A 19,966-nucleotide genomic window follows, 5' to 3' on the forward strand; every position below is an offset into this window, starting at 1 on the left:
TTATTATTGATAAAGGGCAGTAAACATATATTTCTCAATAATAAGACAATCTCTTATTCCATTAAATCTCTGTGATTTAATAGTTGTGCTAAAATGTTAATATTGTCATAAAAAACAACCTTGTGATGCGGCTGGACATCTTGTCCTTCTGTTATATAACCTAACTTTTCCGGCTGCAATGAACAAAGCATTCTGAAACACACAACCTGAGCTAAGGCAATGACTTTTTACAGTATAATTTATAATATACATATAATAAAATATAATGATATATAAAAAACAGAACAAAAATTGCACATTATAGTCAAGGAATTACAGTCAAGGTAGTCAGAGATTATATAGCAATGTGACTAGATCTCAGAACTCAGATACCTTTTACCCATTCTCACCTAAGTTCTTTCAGCCATAATAGGGGAATAACAGTAAAAACAAAAGTATGTGGTAAAATAGTATAGAAGAAATGAAGTATCTTTAGCCCCAAACTGCAATGTTCCCAGTAGTCGTGGCTTGATCTATTGCAGCAATCTTGCAGCCACCCACCATTATTTTTACTTTTATGAATATCATAGCTATCAATGTATTGCTTAGCGTTACTGTTCGCACTCCTCAACCCTCATTGACCCCCCTGTCTATCACACTCTTGCTTGCCATCTCTCTGTCCTTCTCCCTCACGCTCTCTCTTTCTATCCTAACCGGTTGAGACAGAAGGCCACGCCAATTGAACTGGAATCTGTCCAAGGTTTAATTGAGCTGGTATCTGTCCAAGGTTTCTGCCTGGTAAAAGGCAGCTTTTCATCACAGCTGTCGCCAAGTGTTTGCTCATGGGGGAATGTTGGGTTTCTGTAAATCATTTTAAAGACTGTGTTCCAGACCTGTTTACGCAGGAGGTGTCACAAGACAACTGTGCTGTGATTGGGCCCAACATAAAAAAATATCTGACTTGACAATTAAAGAAAAAAAAAAAAAACATTGATTTTAACCAAAACCTTGGGAATGGCTCATGTTAGACATTGATCTTAGACAAAAAACATATAGAAATAAAGATTTCAGTTGAGATATTTCAAACAAATGAAGTTCAGCCTGAATTATGAAAATTCCAGATGTTATATCCCTCAAACAGTGTCATGTCTAAGCAGAGGGACTCTGGCAGATACTGACTCTTCAGGAGCTCTCAGTTGCAAAATAAGCACACAGAGGCACCTGTCTGAAAAAGGGAAAGTGCTTCAGTACTGCAGATCTGAAGATTTTATTCATACAAAATCACAAACTCTGGTGTGTGAAAGTAACATTAACTGTATTGTACTGTTGTTAATACAAGTACTGAGCCTGCACTTACACATTTAAACAATTAGCACTCCATCAGTGGTGAGAATGTTTCACAGAGCTGGTGGTACAATACCGCCTACTAGTGGAGCCCCCACGGTATAATCGACAGGCTCTGAATTAATGCCTGTCTGTTTATCTCTTTCACCAGACACACTCAGACTGCAGCTGACCCGTCAAGGCCAGACAGACTAGGAATCTATCGCCGGTCTAAATAGTCTTCGAAAGCACGGTCTTACCCTGAAAGTCACTTCCTTGAACCGTTTGAAGGAACCTTCAGTGACCTCCAGACCGCAGCTACAAGCATACCGTCACATGGGTGCGGATTACGCCTCCATACAGTAGAAGCATTACAAAAATAAAATATTATGATGTATATCAAAAATATAGGACGTAAACATACTTATGCCACTGCACTTCAGGGGCTCTCAACGCCACGAGATTGTTTACATTTGAGAGAATATGTTTTATTGTAAACAGTTCTCATATTTTCTTGAGTAACTAGAAGACTCCTGTACATCTTTTATCAATGTGAAGAAATACCACAAGAAATTATGACTTTTTGAAATCTTCTTCCCGTTGCAACGGGACCTGATATTCTTCCCTCCGAGGTGTTTCACCTGTCATCCGAGGGGCTTCTTCAGTTCACCAATGACGAGCATAGAATATTTTTGGATGAAATTTCAGCAATGAAGATCAGCACATTTTGTCTTCAATTATATTTCAATCAGAAGCTCTCATGTTGAGTTTTTAATCTGTTGAGTATCGAAAAAAAACATTTGTGATATATCGTCACTAGGAATCAATGGTAGTATGAAAATGTGTGATAAAAGCTGCCTTTAGGTACATTTCTACCTGAACTGTCTCATTTTCATACCATTTAATACCATTTCCCAAACAGCCTGGTTGAGTGGTAGTGTCCCTTACGGTTTTATTCTTGTCCCCCTTCATTTTTTGTGTTCACAATTTGCCTTGAGACTAGCTGTCTAGATAAGATGGTAACAGTTGCCACTTTCATACTGATCACACACTTGACATCCAAACCCCAAAATTCTAATAGACAACATTTTCACGAACACAGACTAATCTTACTGATCTACCAAAGAATTTAGAAAAAAAGTTTAATCAATGCCAATAAACCTGAAATTATAATCATGTGATGTGTCATATTATGTCAAGTAAGCTACAAGGAACCCAAGAAGCCAACAGTTGATTTTTTTGTTATTTAAGATAATTATTTATGTTTTATTTGTATTTTTTTTTAATCGGTCAAAAATGTTCAAATTTACATTTTCTTCATATGTAGCAACTTCATTTCAAGGATTAAAACTTGCTGGAACTTTGTTGCATCTCCACCCAGTACATTTTCAAAATTAGTAGATGATCCTTTACTATAAAAATGTGTCCCATTCATTCACTCTTCACTAGTTGTCCTCCGCAAGAGGCGAGGTCCACCCTGGACCGGTCACCAGCAAATCACAGGATCACATTCAGAGACATACAACCACTGTCTCATTCACATATCTAGGCAATTTAGGACCTCCAATAAACCGACCGTATGTTTTGGACTGTGGGAGTAAAAAAAACCCTGTCGGAATCGAACCAGGGACCATCTTGCTATGACGGAGGAGGGAAATCATTGATAACATTGATGACAATGTTTTGCTTCTTTTGAAAAAAAGCACAATTTTTGCTAGTCTTCTCTGTGATTTGGACCCCCTGGAATATCTCTCGGATTTGATCAGATCACCTCCCTAATAAAAATAGCCAAAACATACATTTAAACTGTGATGATGAACTGAAAGGCAGACACAGTGCCACACTAAAATGAATTTGAAGAGTACGTCGATGTGAAACCAGTTCAGACATCTTCTTTCCACCTCACATTAAGAAAAAAATTGGTTTTCTTAAAAAAAATAAGAGCCAGACAATGAGGCAGCTGCACATTGGGTGATGTACTCAGATGATACAAGAAGAAATACCTTTATTTTCACATACAGTCATAGACATAGAGCACAATATTAGTGAAATTTGACCACTGCATTTAACCCATTATGGATGCACATTGAGCAGAAGGCAGCTAAGGAACAGCTCAAGGGGAGCAGTTAGGGGTACGGTGTCTTGCACAACACTTCGACTGGCTAGGAGGAACCAGGATTGCTCAGTTCCAAGGACGATCACTCTAGCCCACTTTGCGACACAGCCACCCACCCCCATAATCGTAAGTAATCCAAAATATTCCGCTAAAATTCAGAGAAAATGGTTAAAATAGACACAAATAAAAATGAAATTATTCCAAGGTGGGTGATTTTTGTATTTCTTTGGGCTGTGACTCATGTGCACACATTCCACAGACAGACACAATTTGACTTTTTGACACTGGTCCAGATGCAATATGTTCTCATATTCTCAGTGTCTCTTGTAAACGCAAACACACACAGAAAATCCCTTGTGAATTGTGCAGCCCTGGGGATCTTGTTACAAACCATGTGCCATCTGCAAGCAAACAAAAAACAAGTCTTGTTTAAGTCTCCCTACCTTTTTGGTTATCATGGCCTCTCATGATTTTGCCACAGTGGGGAATGTTTTGACCTCCCCAACCTTCAATTCTTCTTTGTATTTGGCTTCCAATGATTGTTGTGTTATGATGATATAAACGTCAGACGCTGACATAACAAATGAATATGATGCCAAACAGGAGCAGGAGATGTATAGAAAAATAGATTACGAAAATGCGTATTTGGATGTTATATCTTGAAACCATTCATTTATCCACATCATAGGAAGCAGGGAATATGTTTAGTTTGTTATGATTTTGTTAGAATACATGTAGAATGTGAAAGCAACTATGGCAAATAAAAACAGTCGATGACTCTTGATTATTCTTTTTTATTTCAACAAAACAACCCGTCCTCAGACAGTAGGTGCAGGGGGAAAAGCCTTACCCAAGTGATTCTGGGTGTGTCAGCAGAGACTTTGCTGTATCTTTCTAGCTTCTCACATTATGTCGCCCCCTCCCCCCCAGCCCTTCCTCCAAATTGTACAGACTGCAGAGTCAAAGACGCCCACCCCCCCACCCCCCCTCTCCTAATGGAGCACAATGGTAGAACAGCAGGGGACCCCTTTCAGAATACAGCCATTTTTTTCATACTGTAGGGCTGACCCACATATCCCCAGAGCATGCCTTGTTAGCTCCAGTCATTTCCCCTACACAGCTGAAGCAGTCTCTTGGGAGCCAGTCACAGGCTACCGACAATAACTTATTGTGACTGCCATCATTCATCGGAAGCCTCGTGGAACTGCCAGCACACCTTGTCAGGACATATTCGGAGACAAACCAAGACAATGTCGGACTTTGACATGAGCTGGAAATGGTCTCAATAATTTTCTTGTTACAAACCAGTCAATGCTAACATTTGTCACCTCGGACTCTTACAGCTGTCGTTATGCTGTAACAGCCACATACTAAACTGCCTAAACTGCCTAATCTCAGCTTAAACAAAAGATACATGAATGAAAAAAAGACATTATCTCCAATTACCTCCAAGTCACTCATAACTGATATGATGAGTCTTTCACAGAGAACAAGCACAGTTACATTTTACTATTGTAAAGACTCATGAGACTCAATTTCTTTATCAATCAATTCAACATTTATTATCATTCATGAATGATTATTAGTTTTGAATTCTTATTTGACTTTTGCAATATCTGCACTCACGGTCACAGAGGACGCTGGAGCCTAACCCAGCTGTCATCGGGCGAGAGGCGGGATACACCCTGACTGGACAAACAATCATTCACTCAAAATTGGGCAATTTTCCCAATTTTTTCCAATTGACCTGCTTGTTTTTGGACTGTGCAAGGAAACCCATGCAGAACATGCCAACTCTACACAGAAAGGTCCCCTTGTTGGAATCAAACCAGGGTGCTGCGAGGCCGAAGCGCTAACAACTGTGCCATGTCGTTCCAATAAGTCATGTGAAATATGTCATAATTAGGACCAATCACATATATCTGTCATCCATATAAGCAGCTGGATACTTTAACATATTGTTTTGACATTCTCTGTTTTTTTATAATATAATTTCTCTGTTAAAATTCCTTTAGATGAATCGTTTATCAATTTTTCTTCCTGTATCAGAAAATTAAGCTGACCTTTCTTTACTGATCCGAAACACACACACACATGCACACACGTACTCCACTTCACCCATAAGGACCTTGGTCATCCAACTGTTCTGCCTGCTGACTATTTTAGATGCCCACTTAACGCTATTCAAGTAATTATAGTCCGAGCAGTCTCCTGGCATTTATCCAGAATATTCTTTTGAATTACTCAAAAGTAAATGGCAGACTTTTGGACACGATACATGTAAACAGAGGTGCTTAAATTGGAGATGATGAGGTTTCCGCCACAGCCAGCCTGTAACCAGAGATTCTCATCTCTGAGCTGTAAGAGTATGGATTAGAAATGAAAGTGTGACCTTTCAATTCGGTGATATTCATGCAATCCCTGTCACAAGATCTCATTACTGCAGACTGTCAAATGTCCTTAAAAAAATCATAAGATGTGTACTTTCTATCTACCAAAATATCACCACGACAGCAGTTACAAAAAAGGCATTAGAGATTACTTTGTGCCAGTGGCATGGAATTTTGTGATTTTATTATTTTTTTGTGTTTCATAAACCTTTTTGTGAGACTGTGTGTTCCAGCTGTTCGGTAAAACAACCGGTCACTTGTAATCTCTGTGGAGAGTGTGTTTTCATTCCTCTTGACACATGAGTGGATTCCCCTTGAATTTTGCGAACACGTGGTTATAAAGGATTACTGAAGTACACAGTGCGAGCCCAGGGTTTGCAGAGACAAGTAGAAATGATGGATTGTGTCTGTGTGTGTATGTTGGGGAGGGGGGTTGTAAACTGATTCAAGCCAGTCTACATCGCAGTCTATTCTGATGGCTGACTTTTACTTTCAAAGGTATTAATATGAAATTAAAGCTCAGATTCTGTCCTTCAGACTTTTTGGACGTGAATCAAAACTTGACCTGAGGTCCATCTGTCCTCAGATGTTTAATCTTCCATTTATTCCAAGCTGCAACATACCGAAGTTATTATGGCAGGATGCTGGTAAATGAGTAAACGAGCCACTGATTTTTAAATAAGCATGACTTATTGACTTCAAGCTGCACACAACTGATACCGGAGGATGTACAGAGTAAGTGTTAATTACACATCATTTTGAGATCATTAAAGAGGCCTATATTAAGTTATTGTGGGATGTGCCAAGACATGTGTGCCATTGTGATGGCAGACCATTGGCTCACATGCAAAATGTGTGCGTTTGTGTGTGTGTGCATGTGTCAGTGTGTCTGGGTGTAAATAAAGTTCTATCTATCTATCTATCTATCTATCTATCTATCTATCTATCTATCTATCTATCTATCTATCTATCTATCTATCTATCTATCTATCTTCAGATGGGATGTTTTTTTTTTCCCACAAAACTTTTGGATAAAAACATTTGCGTTTTCATTTACTCTAATTGGTTTTTATTTATATTCTTAGCTCTTTTTCGTTTTACTTTCCTCGACAACTGTAGGAGGAGAAATAATCTGTCAAGTTTAACCTGTGAAGCCCAAGTTTGCTGTGCGTAATTGACAGCGCTCCCAGCCAATGAGCGAGCGCATTGGGCGGGCGCGTCTGTACCGTAATCAATCCACCGATCAACTGGCGCGTGCGCCCGCTGAGCGTTGTCCCTCTCCCGCCGAACGTGAAACTACCGTCGTCAACCGAGAGCTTTTCTCTCCAACTTCTAAGTTCGAACTAGGAGAAGAAGACGTTGGGACATGAGCGAAAGGTTCGTGGTGGTGCCGGTGGACGGCGGCGGAGGAGGAGGAGGAGGCGGAGGAGGGGTCCCCGGGCAGGGGGAGCGCTCTGATGTGGTCGCGGCTGGTCGCACGCCGCACACCGGCGGCGCTGAGGCGGGTCAAACAGGCGGTGAGGAGGAAGACTCGGTGTTCGAGCAGCAGGACCCCAACGCCGTCGTGCCCATTCTGGAATACAACCGGGAACCCAACAAGTACGGTAAGTCACCCGCCGCCTGAAACCGACCGTGTCCCACTTCTTATCCTGTCCACGGAATGAGGATTAGCCGCGGCGCTCCACTCTGTACTTGTTTATTTATCGTATGATGAGTGTGATGGAGTGACAGCGTCACCCGGGGAAGAAGTTCGAACTATCACTCCGACAAACGTTCACGAGAACAATTATCATATTATTATTATTATTATTATTATTATCATCATTATCATTATTATTATCATCGTCGTCATTATCATTATTATTGTCATAAATTGGCTTAACCATTGGCGCGTCGTGTTAAATAATCCTATCACAACATTGGTCACATCGAATAGTTTGTAATTCCATGGAAAAGATAACATAGAAATTAACAACTCGCAAGTTTTTTTTTTTATCCTATTAATTGTTTATTATTTTAGGCCAGCGACGTCAAGGAAGAGTAGATTCAGTGTCACCACCGGGGCTGAGGTTTTTTTTCCAAGTACTTTAAAAAAAAAAAGAAACCGGAAGAAGCCCTGGCTGACAACATGTCGCTGTTCCTCAAGTTCATTCAAACTTGAGCAGTTGTTAAACAAATGAATGGGTTTCTATCATTAAACATGAAACATTAAACTTTAGTTTAATATTGTATTTTAATTTTAATTAGACAAGGAGGCCGTAGAACATAAGATTACAAGGTGCATGGATTCATTACCTCCGTAGTTTTGCTATCTGCATAGGCAAAAATAAATCTTTGTGTGTTTGGGGTGGGGTGTATTCATCGGAGATCATCAGAGTGAGTGCTGTTTGGTTTAACCATGGTGAGTTACTCACTTGGGTCACTAGTTGTGGTTACTTGTGAGTGTAGAATGCTTTAATGAACATGAAACTCAGACTGTGATATGTCTGCTGTGTTAAGACAGATGCTGTTATGCTTTGCAGAAGCTGTTGCATAACTTCAAAAATGAAAAATGTGTGAATTTATCAGTCAATGTAACTCTTCTTACATATCAATATCACCTCGCCATCTATGAGAAGAAGTTACTGGGGCAGCTGCGACTCACTTTTCAGAGTCGGTTATCAATCGTAAGGTTGGCCATTTAACGTCTGACTCTTACCGTCTTCATACTGAAGTGTCCTTGAGCAAGACACTGAACTCCAAGTTGCAACCACTGGTCTGGCTTTTTGTAAATAGGTAAATGCAATCGAGTGTAAGCAGTTTGAAGCTGCAAGTTCTGGAAATGCTATTCAAGATGAGACCATGTACTATTACCTCAGTTAATCACGGAGGTAGGCATAAATGAATGGTTAAAATGCATATTCCAAAACCTAGTGCAAGGACTTAGTTCTTTGATTTGTTATGGTCCAACATATTTTTGTAAAGGATTAAAAATTCAATCATGCAAAAAGCAGCCGAAAAGGAAAATAAACATGGAGGAGCACAGTGGGTGGGCAGGGGTATCTTTACGCCAGTGTTTCTGGATTTCTTGGGTATGTCTCCCAGTAATGGTGGTGTGCTTTTCGAAGAACTGGTATGAAAGTAAAGGTTTCATACGTACCCATTTCCTATGGATCAGTGATCAGTGGGCTCCATCTGAAGGCATATTAGCGCTGTAGCTACTGCAGTGACAGGTCCTGCTGGAGAGTAAATGACCTTGGCGAAATGGAAAATCCTGGCCCTCAGGTTCTGAAGTTACCTCACAGCTAATCCTGCTTCCTGAGTCCGGCCCCCTGTTATGATTCAGTACCCCTTATTGTCAGAGGATATTAGTGCATTGAAACTTTTTGCAAATGCACAAACACAATATCTGACCATTCAAAACACATTCAGAGTATAACTACCTTTCAACTGACTGCTTGTACAGTAATGGCTACAGGCTATTTATTACCCTTTTTTAAGATCCTTTCATTTTGTAGATATAATTCCATAACTACCTTTTCTGTGTTGTTGTCACATCAGAAACCTTTTGATTAAATGTACATGAATCAGCTGGTAGGCCACACAACACACATGACAGCCAGCGTCCTAACCATGATCACTGATTGCTTAAAACTAACAATGGACAAAGTTTTTACCTGATAAGTAAATGGAAGTAGGTTTTTTTATTGCCCTCAGGAACATCACACACACACACACACACACACACACACACACACACACACACACACACACATACACACACACACTTCCATTTCTGTGTGTTCAGTTTTTGTACAAATTTCAGTAGAGTGTCTTATTTCGATAGTGAGTCCGGCTTAGCACACTAAGGTAGCTCTTAGTAAAAATTGGTGTAGAGTGAAAAACAAGACAATTGCAGAGGCATAAATATGACTGTCACATGCTTTCCTCTTCGATTAACAAGGACAGGGATAAAATTGTCCGTTCACCATGAACTCGTGGATTGATTGTCTTGAAGAAAGATGTTGTAAGCACACACTTGCACACAAATGTGGCTCTGTAGGCTGTGCAGAGTCTCTTTGTTGCCCGTATCATTAACTTAGCTCAGAGGGAGAAAACAGTGAAAGTACATATCATTCAGGTGTTCTCAAAGCATTTTAACCTCCTCTGTTTGTTAAGAGTTAATTCTTTTATGACTTTTCATTTGTTTTCATTCAAAATTATGTAATTTTGGATTGAATGACAACATGAGTTTTGGAAAGTTTTTGAATGACATCAACATATAATGCAGGATTTTTGTGCCACAGTTTTGTTGTGTATTACTTGATTTAGTACTCTTTTACATAGTCTTGTCAATAACAAGTTGTCACACGATCCATTTCTTCCTCATCCAGTTTTTGGAATTAATAATCAAAGAGCCCATTCATTCCTGATATATGGACCTAGCCATTCCCGTAAACTGATAATCATTCAAAATTAGTGAACTGCTAAGATAGAGCTGTCCATTCGGTCCGGTCCATTGTTGCTGATAATCGGAAAGAGTCACTTAGAAGGGGACATGATGCTATAGCAAAAGGATGAATGACCTCCAGTAGAGTATGTTGTGGAAATTCATGCCGTCAGATAAATTTATGCTCTTGTACTTTATATTTCGTTCTCTATCTTTTGGAGATTGTCTGTCTCCAAAGGATAGAGTTGAAAAGTTTCTCTATCACTCACACACACCATCTCCTTGTATTACTCCTTCAAAAAAATAGATTAAAAAATCATATATATGTGTGTGTGTGGATATGTGTGTATGTATGTATGTGTGTGGAGTAAATATGAACAGTGGTTATAGTGAGGGTGTTTTTTCACACTGAGCAAATCAAAAACACTCATCTTCGACTTCATCCTGTATGGGCGCTGGACCACTACACTGCTGTAGGTTACAACAAAGTTGGCTTGGTTGTCCACACCTAGAGTCCCTATAAGAAAACGATCAATTCATTTTGAAAGGACATGAGACAGAGAGCTGCATAAGACTCATGTATTTAGAGCTATCTTGAAAAAAGGCAGAAAAATTCATTCATATCGATTTATTTATTCTATTCAAATTGCTTGTATTATTTGACACCCCAAGTCTACAAACGAAGTGGCCCAGGACATTTGATGCAATGTTTGGCATTCATTTTGACAATTTTACTTATGCGAATCTTGTTCTCACTTCAGGTTGATGTCCTTGTCCTTTGGGGGGCATTTTAGGAACAGAGCGAATTCACTAAAAAAACTAGACTTGTTCATATCATTGTTTGCTTTTATGACTCTACCATAAGCAAGACAATTGTTTGTCTGTCTTCTTTATTTATCTTTTTCTTAATTACTTTCATATCTTCCCGGCCCCTCCTTGTTGTACTGCATCTCAGAGATGAGATTCCAATTTCTTTATCTTTGTGAACCTCTAAGATGAGCGTCTCAATCTGTAAAAATCCCATGACCGCTGAAAGTCTAATCTGGTACTGCAGTGAATATCGCACTGACCGAGTGATGGGGAAGAAGGCTCAATCTACTCCCAGCTAATGGTTGAGGCTTTTGCTAAAACCCGCCCTGATGTATTTTTCTTTTATTTTTTTAATGACGGACCAAACAAAGAGATACTTCAGAGATGTTGCTAAAATCTGCCCCTGCTGGAACATAGCCAGTAGCATCACAGATGATGGTTTTCAAAGAATTTGACACCTTGGACAAAACCAGCTTAAATAACAAAACATTTCAACTCACTGTATGTTTAGGTGGCCATTGAAAATCTAAAAGTATAACTTCAATGTAAATTGGAAATATCACAAAATAATGCATTTGGGAAGTTGGAGCTAGATGTTTAAGGAAGGAGTAGAAATGACTGAAAAGAACATTCCACGACAACATGAGAAGGGACGTCAAAGTGAAATTATGAACATGGATATTGGAGCAAAGAGGTCATTAGTGTTGCTTCTAACAATAGTTTTCATTTTGTTAACCTTTTACTTTCTTGATAGATTATTTGGTTGGTGTCAGAAATTATTTATCATGTGTCATCAACCCAAAGATATGAAACTTTCTGTCAAAGAAATGAACCAGGAAAATACTTGCAAATTTACAGATAGAGGTTTACTGAGTTTGTGGACTCTCATAGAGACTGAAATGACCTGTCGTGCCACTGACATCATCCTAATTTCATGATTTTCTCTGGACATCCGAATGGACCCAGTCACATTGGTAAGCTGTTTCACTTTGTAAAGGGCATATCTTATAGCTTTAATTCCCAAATCTGCTGCCCTAGATCAGACCTCAAAGGTATACATATGTATGTATTTATGTATGTATGTACATTTTAGAGTTATTTTTTTCCCTGCATTATTATTGTCATCAATTATTTCTCTTTTTTTGTTTTTCTTTTTTTTTTTACATTTTCATACTTGAAAAGTTTCAGTTGATTGTTACGCTGTTCAGAAAAACAGAGCACCTATACCCTGGTGGCAATGTGATTTCTTCAAATGTGATACAGAAAGAGGAGCGTCTGAATTTTTTTTTTTTAAACCCCCAACTGGCTAGCCTGAGTCTAAAATTCCAGTCATCTCACAGCTGTAATGTTTGCGTGCATGTGTGCATATTCATATTTAAAAAGGCATGCACCTTGGGTATCATGTGCTGACCTCTGCCATATTTGGAGCCACCAGTCAGCACATGGACACCAGCTGGGCTTTGGCATCCACCATATCTGCCCCTGCTCCCCAAGGCTCTGCTGTCTACTGCCAAACCCACTTAAGATGTTTGTTCCACTTGTTACTTGTTTACAGGCAACACTAATGTAAATGGGTGTGTCACTCCCATGACAGAGAGAGGTTTTTGATGTTTTTTTCCCCCTGGCATGCGAACACTTACCTAGTCCATACCTAAAGAAATGGAAATGCAAAAACATTTTAGGTCAAACAATTAACAAAAACATATTAGGTAAGCTTTAAGTACATATTTATGTATTTTTTCAGCAACTTCATCTCAAATTACCTAATTAATGAAAGTAAATAACACATCAGTTCGGCTCAAAATTTGGATGTGTGGACCATCTACTCTGCCCGTTGTCAGAAACAAGTATGGTGTAATTAATGTGTTTGCCGTAAATATTATGTCAAAGCATGAACAGCCCTTGCAGTTGTGAAATTCATTAATTAGTGGTGAATGGTATGATGTTTCCAATAGCAACTCTTGTCATCACCCTTCAGTGGCAGCTTTCTTTCCCTACAGTGTTTTTAAAAATAGCTGTGTGAGCCATGCGACCAGACACTACTTTTGTGAAGTCATGGGTAAGAATATATCTGTTCCATCTAATGAACCTTCAAAGAAGATGGTTGGTTTTTTTTCCACAGACATTTCAGCATTTCATATCATGTGATTGTTTGACCTTAACAACTCATGGAAAGCTACAATTTTCTTTTTGGCAAGGGCAAAATTTGTCGTTATTGTACAGTTAATAGTAAAGCATTGTGGTGCTACATAGAAATTATTCACCTAAAAGTAATTTGCTCCAGATTTCAGATTTCATGTGTAGGGAAAGAATATAATCATTTATATGTTTTCAAGTTTAATTCCAATATCCATTGACCTAATATCATCTTGATCGGATAATCTTCAGCAGTTTTAGATTTACTATGTGGAAATGGAATCTCTTAGTCAGGCTGTTCTATCAGCTGAATGTCACTGATGTCACTGAACAATAAAATTCATCTTAAATGCATTTTATGAGAAAAAAAGACAGTTGTTGAAATGTCAGCTCTGTTGTAACTTAAACATTTTTAATACTCCAGATCATCTTTTGCTCTCCTTCGACTTCCATAGTTTTGTATCACTGTGCAAAATGTGTCTTTAGCCTTCATTAAGCTGTTTTTAGACACAAAGTTAAGTCAGTAGAATTCCTGAAAATCAGCTGAATAACCCCAAAAGGTCATTCGAATGAAAAATCATACGAAAAACATTATAAGAAATTAAAGCCAGCTAGACAAGTCAAGCATTGATATTATCAAAGAAATCTTATTTGCCTATTTTGCATTACCCAGTCCTTTTAACTCTTAAAGCACTATTAGCTGACAGTACCAAATTACAAAATGATTTCATGCTTTTTAGTTATCTATTTTTAAAATGACTAATAATTTCAGACTTTTGTTTTGGTCTCATAATGTACAGTAAATAACAATAATACAGGAGCTCTCATTCAGTGGTCTTTAAAGAGTTATTTGATAAATTATGTGCATTTTCCCATAGATTCTCTGATTTTCTCTCCTCACAGTCATTTTACATCTCCTGTAAAGTGCATCAAAGTCATGCATTTACTTTGAGTTTTAGTTTGGTCGTCATTTTTAATAAATTCCCTTATGTTCAAGCTCATAGCCACAGAACTACATCAGGAAGACGTCCTGCTTCAATGACACAGCAACATATTGGAAATTCCAAAACAAAATGGATGTGTTCAAGTATAACTTGCCTGCAAAAACATACACAGCTATACACAAATAAAGAATCTAATTTTGTGTGTGGTTTGTTTTACGTGCTACTTGTGGATAACTGAAATGAAGCAAGAGATACACAACACTCAAACAGCTTGGGTTCCACCTTCTTTCAGTGTAAAGCTGAGAACATTCAAGAATCTCATTCTCAGTGGGTGTTTTGTTTTGTTGTGTTTTTTTTTGACCAATTTTGTAAATATATACTCATATTCATTAGATGCATCACACTTAAAACATGTACTGTGGAAGAGGTTTAGTGTAATTGTGATGCAAATATTAGCCTGTGGTATTATTTATAATTTTTGTACTTTTGCAGCCTGGGTGTTAGAGAAACACTATTTTAGTCTTCTGTATGTATGAAAAAATAAGTCAGAATTCACAATAAATTTAACTTTAACTTTATTTCGGGGTGTCTTGGATTTTGTCAGCACTAATCAATGTAAATGAGAAGCATTAGTTGGTCTACACGTTTATTACTGCCTTAAACAATATGACCTAATAAACGTCAGGTGGCTAAATCATCTGCAGGAATATTGTAGGGAACACAGTGTGTGCCTGTGTTTGGAATTTTATCCATGCTTGTCTTACAAAATACAATTAGGTACAGTCAGAATTCCATGGTTGTGCCATCACAGGGTATCAGATGTCAGAAATGTGTGGGTTGAAGTATCATGTTCTGCTTGTCTTTGAATGAAGGGATCACCCTCTGCAACCCTGCCATTGCGGCATGCAGCCAATATGTTTTTTTTGGCCCTGTGAAACTGATAGAGTGGAAGTTGAAAAAGGAACTGAACTTACAAAAGGCCTGACTCAACTTTGGTATTCGCCGAACATACTATTCAGCTACATTTTCCACCGCTATCCAGCTTATCAAGAGAAATTCAAAACTTCTTTTTTCTAAACATGGCATTGAGGAGATTTCAATTTTCAGTCTTTTTTTGTGTTGCATGCCAGTCGGTTCACATGTAACACAGATATTCATCTTGATTAAAAAAAAAAGTTTTTCCTGTGACTAAAAAAGTTGCCGGCAATTAATTGTGAGCAACTGCAAGGTCGGTTCAAATAAATAGATAGATAAAGAAATTATTAGTGTAGTCAGTGTTTTGATCAACAAGAAAAAAAAATGCATCTTAATGGGGCGTACTAAATCAATTTAGATTATTCTTTTTTTTTTTTTGAATGAAAAACACAGGGTTAGAAAGGAGTGATGTGTTCCTCCTTTATTGTGATATTTATTTTTCAATGAAGAACTTCAAAAAGTAAGTAGTTAAATGGGGAACATTTTCCGTAGGGGGCGATGTGAACGGATGATCATGGAGGCCGTTGGCCGGTCATGGATGCCTGACAGTCATCCATGACAAGTGTGCAAGTGTGCAGTGACCTGAGATGGTTGAGCTGTGGCAGTTTATATGTGCAGACTTCATGTTGTCTCAAATCATGAGTGGAATTTTCCAGTCTTCAGAGAAGTTATTTTGTTTACCTTGACATTTGAATTATTGAATGTGATTTTAGCACGGGTTGAACCGTTTCTTCTTCTAGAGGAAGTGCCAATGCAATCTTTTTGGAAATTTTGACTTGAAGTCAGGACTGCTGTTGTTCCCCTTTCCAGTTATTCCAGTCAATGCTTATAGAAGCTTATGTTTTCCATCTACCAGTTACATATTATAGCACACTCTTTGCTGATTGCATTTCCTGCTTGACTATTTTTTGCAGAAAGTATGTCAATGGTCTGGAAAGATGTATTTAAATCTGTGTGTTCCACAAGTTGTCAAACAGTAAAGAGTCATTTTCAAGGTCTTAGTGAACTGGTCATTGTCAGAGATTGGACACAGAAAAGGGTACAACATCTGTTTTTGCTAGTTCTCCAAATGTCAAATGTAATGTGACAAGGGGCTGGTAACAGTATGTGTTTCACTTTTGGATACAAGTGTAATTTACCGAAGGGGTCGATTTTGATGGCTTGTGTGAACTCACTCTTTAACATAAGCCAACTTTACAGTATTTACACAGCCTCGCATTGCTCGTAGCAAATAGATAGGTTTTTAAGTCTGGTAAAGACAGCCTCAGGGGAACCTGGAAACTAGCTCCTGAGCTGAAATGTAAAATTGCTTTTGCATTCATCAGTTGGCAAGAATGTTTCTTATGATCAGCTGTTGTTTTTTTCCAACTTTGTCAAAATGTCTTCATGTTGAAGTTTACTTAATATGTAATGCTATAGATCTATGGTGTGAGCTGCAGAGTAGGGAGAACCCTCTGGCCTCTGCCGTGGCAGGTACAATGACAATGAGAACACATGGATAGGTTGTCCTCCCCCTGCCGTTCTCCAGAGGGCACTGTTTCTCACTATTTGAAATATAGCGCATTATTTTAAGCCTGCGCTCCCGGGTAAGTGGTAAGCTGCAACAATTTAAAAAAACAATTTGACCTATTACCTATATCTTTCTCCACAGCAAAATATTAAATTGCATTTTTATTGTTTTTTTGTTTTTTATATATTCACCATCAAACGGATGAAATGCTCAGCAGCTAAAACATTCTGTGGCCATGGGATATTAGGTTTATTCATTTCATGTGTTTATTGAGCTTCATTCTAGCATCATAGCTCCGTTAATCATTTCCACTCACCAAACACATAACATTATTTCTATTATGTTTTTATAATGGGAAATTTAGTTGAAAAATATGTGTTTTTTTTACCCTATTTTGAGCAGAGTAAACAGCAAAAAGTGAATTCATTTTAAAGTAATAATTACGTAGGCCAAAAGATATTACTAAAAGCAAAACATGGCCCCAGTAATTATTATCATCCAAGATTATTATATCAAAGTGACATATACATTTTCATTCTATCTCCTAAACAGCTGGTCGTTTTTTGGTACTCCCTGTACATCTCCCTGCATAATAAAATCAGGAGCCCCTGCAATCATAAGAGTATAGGGGTTGAGAATGCACTTTTTTGGCATTTGTCCCCCCCCCCCGGAAAAAGTGTTCTTCAAAGCGTCCTCCAGAGGGCACTGTTACTTGCTGCTCAACCACCTGAAACATCAGATAGAACAAGTGGAAAATCCCCATTGTCCAAACAATCGGATATTAAGTGGAGGATTTAAAAGAACATTGGTATAATGGTGGCACAAAGGCTCAGTGGTTTGTGCCTCTGTATGACAGCAACAAAATCCCTGGGTTGATTCTGACAGGGGGTTGTGTGGAGTTTCTCTGCCTGTCTGCTTGGGTTTTCTCAGTGTTTCCTGGTTTCCTTCTACAGTCAAAAACGTAGGATCATGTGGTTGAAGCCCCAGACTTGTGAATGAGACAGTGAATGGTTGAATCTATGTGTGTGACCCTGTAATCGGCTGCCAATGATCTGGCCCAACCTCTGACTCGATGACAGATGAGAGTTGCTCCAGCCCTCCCCTGCAACCCTGAGTGCAAGATAAGCAGTATAGATGAATTGGTACAATAATAGGGCTAATTCAACCTTACATGCAAGAGAGTGATTATTATATTGGCACCAAAAATTATTACTTTGCTGTCAAAAGTGTTTTTTAGCTTAACTTGTCTGTTAAAGTATGTCAAAGTGTGGCTTGGCGGCAAAGACATATAGGTATAACAACTTATTCAAGTCCCGTTTCATGTAAAACTATTCCAAAATGTTACAGATTATCAATTTGTTGAAAAATAAAATTGATCTTAAGCCACATGTTAGATAAGTGCACATCAACGTTTTTTTTTTTAAAATTCAAATTAGCTAACAAATACTAATGCATGATTTGCCTCAATTATAACTCAAAGGACATTAATGGCTAAACAGGTTAGGATTTTTAGGGGTGCTGATGCTAATGTCACATGTGGAGCCATGTAAATCTGGGAGTTTTTCTGTCTGTTTGAGGTGCAAAGTTCAGTACACGTAACACATCCATAGTATGGACAGTGAAAATACTGTGAAGATACTTATGCTGTAAACCATCTGTTGGCAGATTTCACAGGATCCAGAAGGTTCTGTGCTTTTTTTGGCAGCACTCTTGTCATTGGCTGTATATCTGTACATAACTACATTATACTATTGTTTGTATAACTATAAGTGACGTAAGTAAGAATTGAAGAATTACTTTGACAATGCTGTCTCGTGATACGTATTGTTTTTGCATTCTTTTCAGTATGAGCATGCTTCTTGCTGCTAGCAGTGATTTCGATTTTGTCTGCTTCTGGTTTTGGTAGTAAAAAGCTCTGATTTGCGTCATTCCCTGACTCACGTGTTCTCTGCCCTTTTGGTGCAAGGCTACCATTATTGGCTGTAATGTTATTTGCCATTAACATTTTGAAATGTGCTTAGCTGCAGCCGTATAGAAAAAAAAGAGACACAAGGTAAAAGTGCAAAGATGCTTGAATTGGATCAGCTAACCTTCAACTTTAAAACAGAAAAAAACAGAAAACAGAGCAAGAGTAAGGAAAAAAAGACTCTTGTCATGCTTAATGAATAGATTTGTCTGTTGTGATTTGGCTCTCCTTCCGTCTTGGCTGAAGTCTGGAGGATCAAGAAGGCTGCCTCAGACAATGACATGAATATTTAATGAATGTCACTGCATGTAAATTTTCTTTTCATTAAACAGTCAGATGACTAATATGTGCTGTCTTTCTAAACAGACTTTTTTGTCACTGGTGCAAAAGGGAAAATAGAGTGAAGAATAAATCATGTCTGGTAAAGTGAACTTTGATCAGAATTTCATTGTACAGCCAGCTCTTGAAATGCACGACACAGTTAATACACAGTTAATGTCCAAGATCGTATGCCTGCATGTGATCCAGATCCTCATCATATATAATGGGTTCTTTCTTTGCTCATGCTCGATGCCTCACCGAGTTCTTCAGGCCTTTACAGCCAGTAAAATTTAAAAAGATCATTTATCGCCATTGTAATTAGACATCCCCTCATAAATAACATTGTGAGAACTGTCCATACCACATCTTAGACTGAAGTCTCTCTTGCCAGTCCATTACCTCCAATTTCTCTTGTTGTAAACTCCAATGAAAGGAATACTGTTCTCCTGTCTGATTGCCCCTGAGAAGCGATTTGACTGTCTGATCATCTAATCAGTAAATACCAGTTCCATCCCTGGGAAGGAAATTGATGACTTCTGTCTCTGTCATTACAGCAGCGCTGTAAAACTTGATGAACGGTCGGCGTTCATTCTTAGGTGATACTTAAGAATGTTATTTTTAACATTGTTGAATGGACTGTCTTCATATTTTAATGTAGCACATTGACAATGTTATATCCGGAATGCCTCTGATAGATTAACCTAGTTGGAGTAAGCTCACAAGTATTTATCACACATTTTTTTACTTCACAAGGGCATGGCTGTGTCTAGCATTAGCAGTGCAGGGACAGCATGATACAGTCTAGGACCTCAGCCAGTCTGTGCAGATCCGAGAAACACCGGTCACAGACCATCTGTTATTTGAAATCAATTTCTGTTATCACAGTTTTTGTTATGAAAAGGTGCTGAAACCAATACTGACACTAGCCTGCTAAACACACAACACACTAAGTGTACCTCTGTTTAAATGTCCAAAAGATAACAGCCAAAGTAAAGAGTGAGTCTGAAAGTGCATATTATCTTTTGATAATATTATTATTTACCCTGGTAAAACACTGGCTCATTTGT

General features: G+C 38.3%; 1 protein-coding gene across 4 annotated transcripts in view; it reads left to right on the forward strand.

Moving 5' to 3' along the window:
* The first annotated feature begins 7,106 nt into the window (after nucleotides 1-7,106).
* Nucleotides 7,107-19,966, forward strand: part of slc12a7b (solute carrier family 12 member 7b) — a 58,009-nt gene continuing 45,149 nt past the window's right edge. The window contains exon 1 of one of the 4 annotated variants that reach the window (XM_086160199.1): nucleotides 7,107-7,412. In XM_086160199.1, coding sequence (XP_086016325.1) covers nucleotides 7,175-7,412 — 238 coding nt within the window. In that variant the 5' untranslated portion in view covers nucleotides 7,107-7,174. The remainder of the gene's footprint in view (nucleotides 7,413-19,966) is intronic. The other 3 variants (XM_086160202.1, XM_086160198.1, XM_086160201.1) reach the window with 3 other exon arrangements.

Source organism: Fistularia commersonii, chromosome 15 (genome assembly GCF_037954325.1).
Source record: "Fistularia commersonii isolate RoL2024-O1a breed Wild chromosome 15, RoL_Fcom_v1.0, whole genome shotgun sequence".
NCBI lineage: Eukaryota > Metazoa > Chordata > Actinopteri > Syngnathiformes > Fistulariidae > Fistularia > Fistularia commersonii.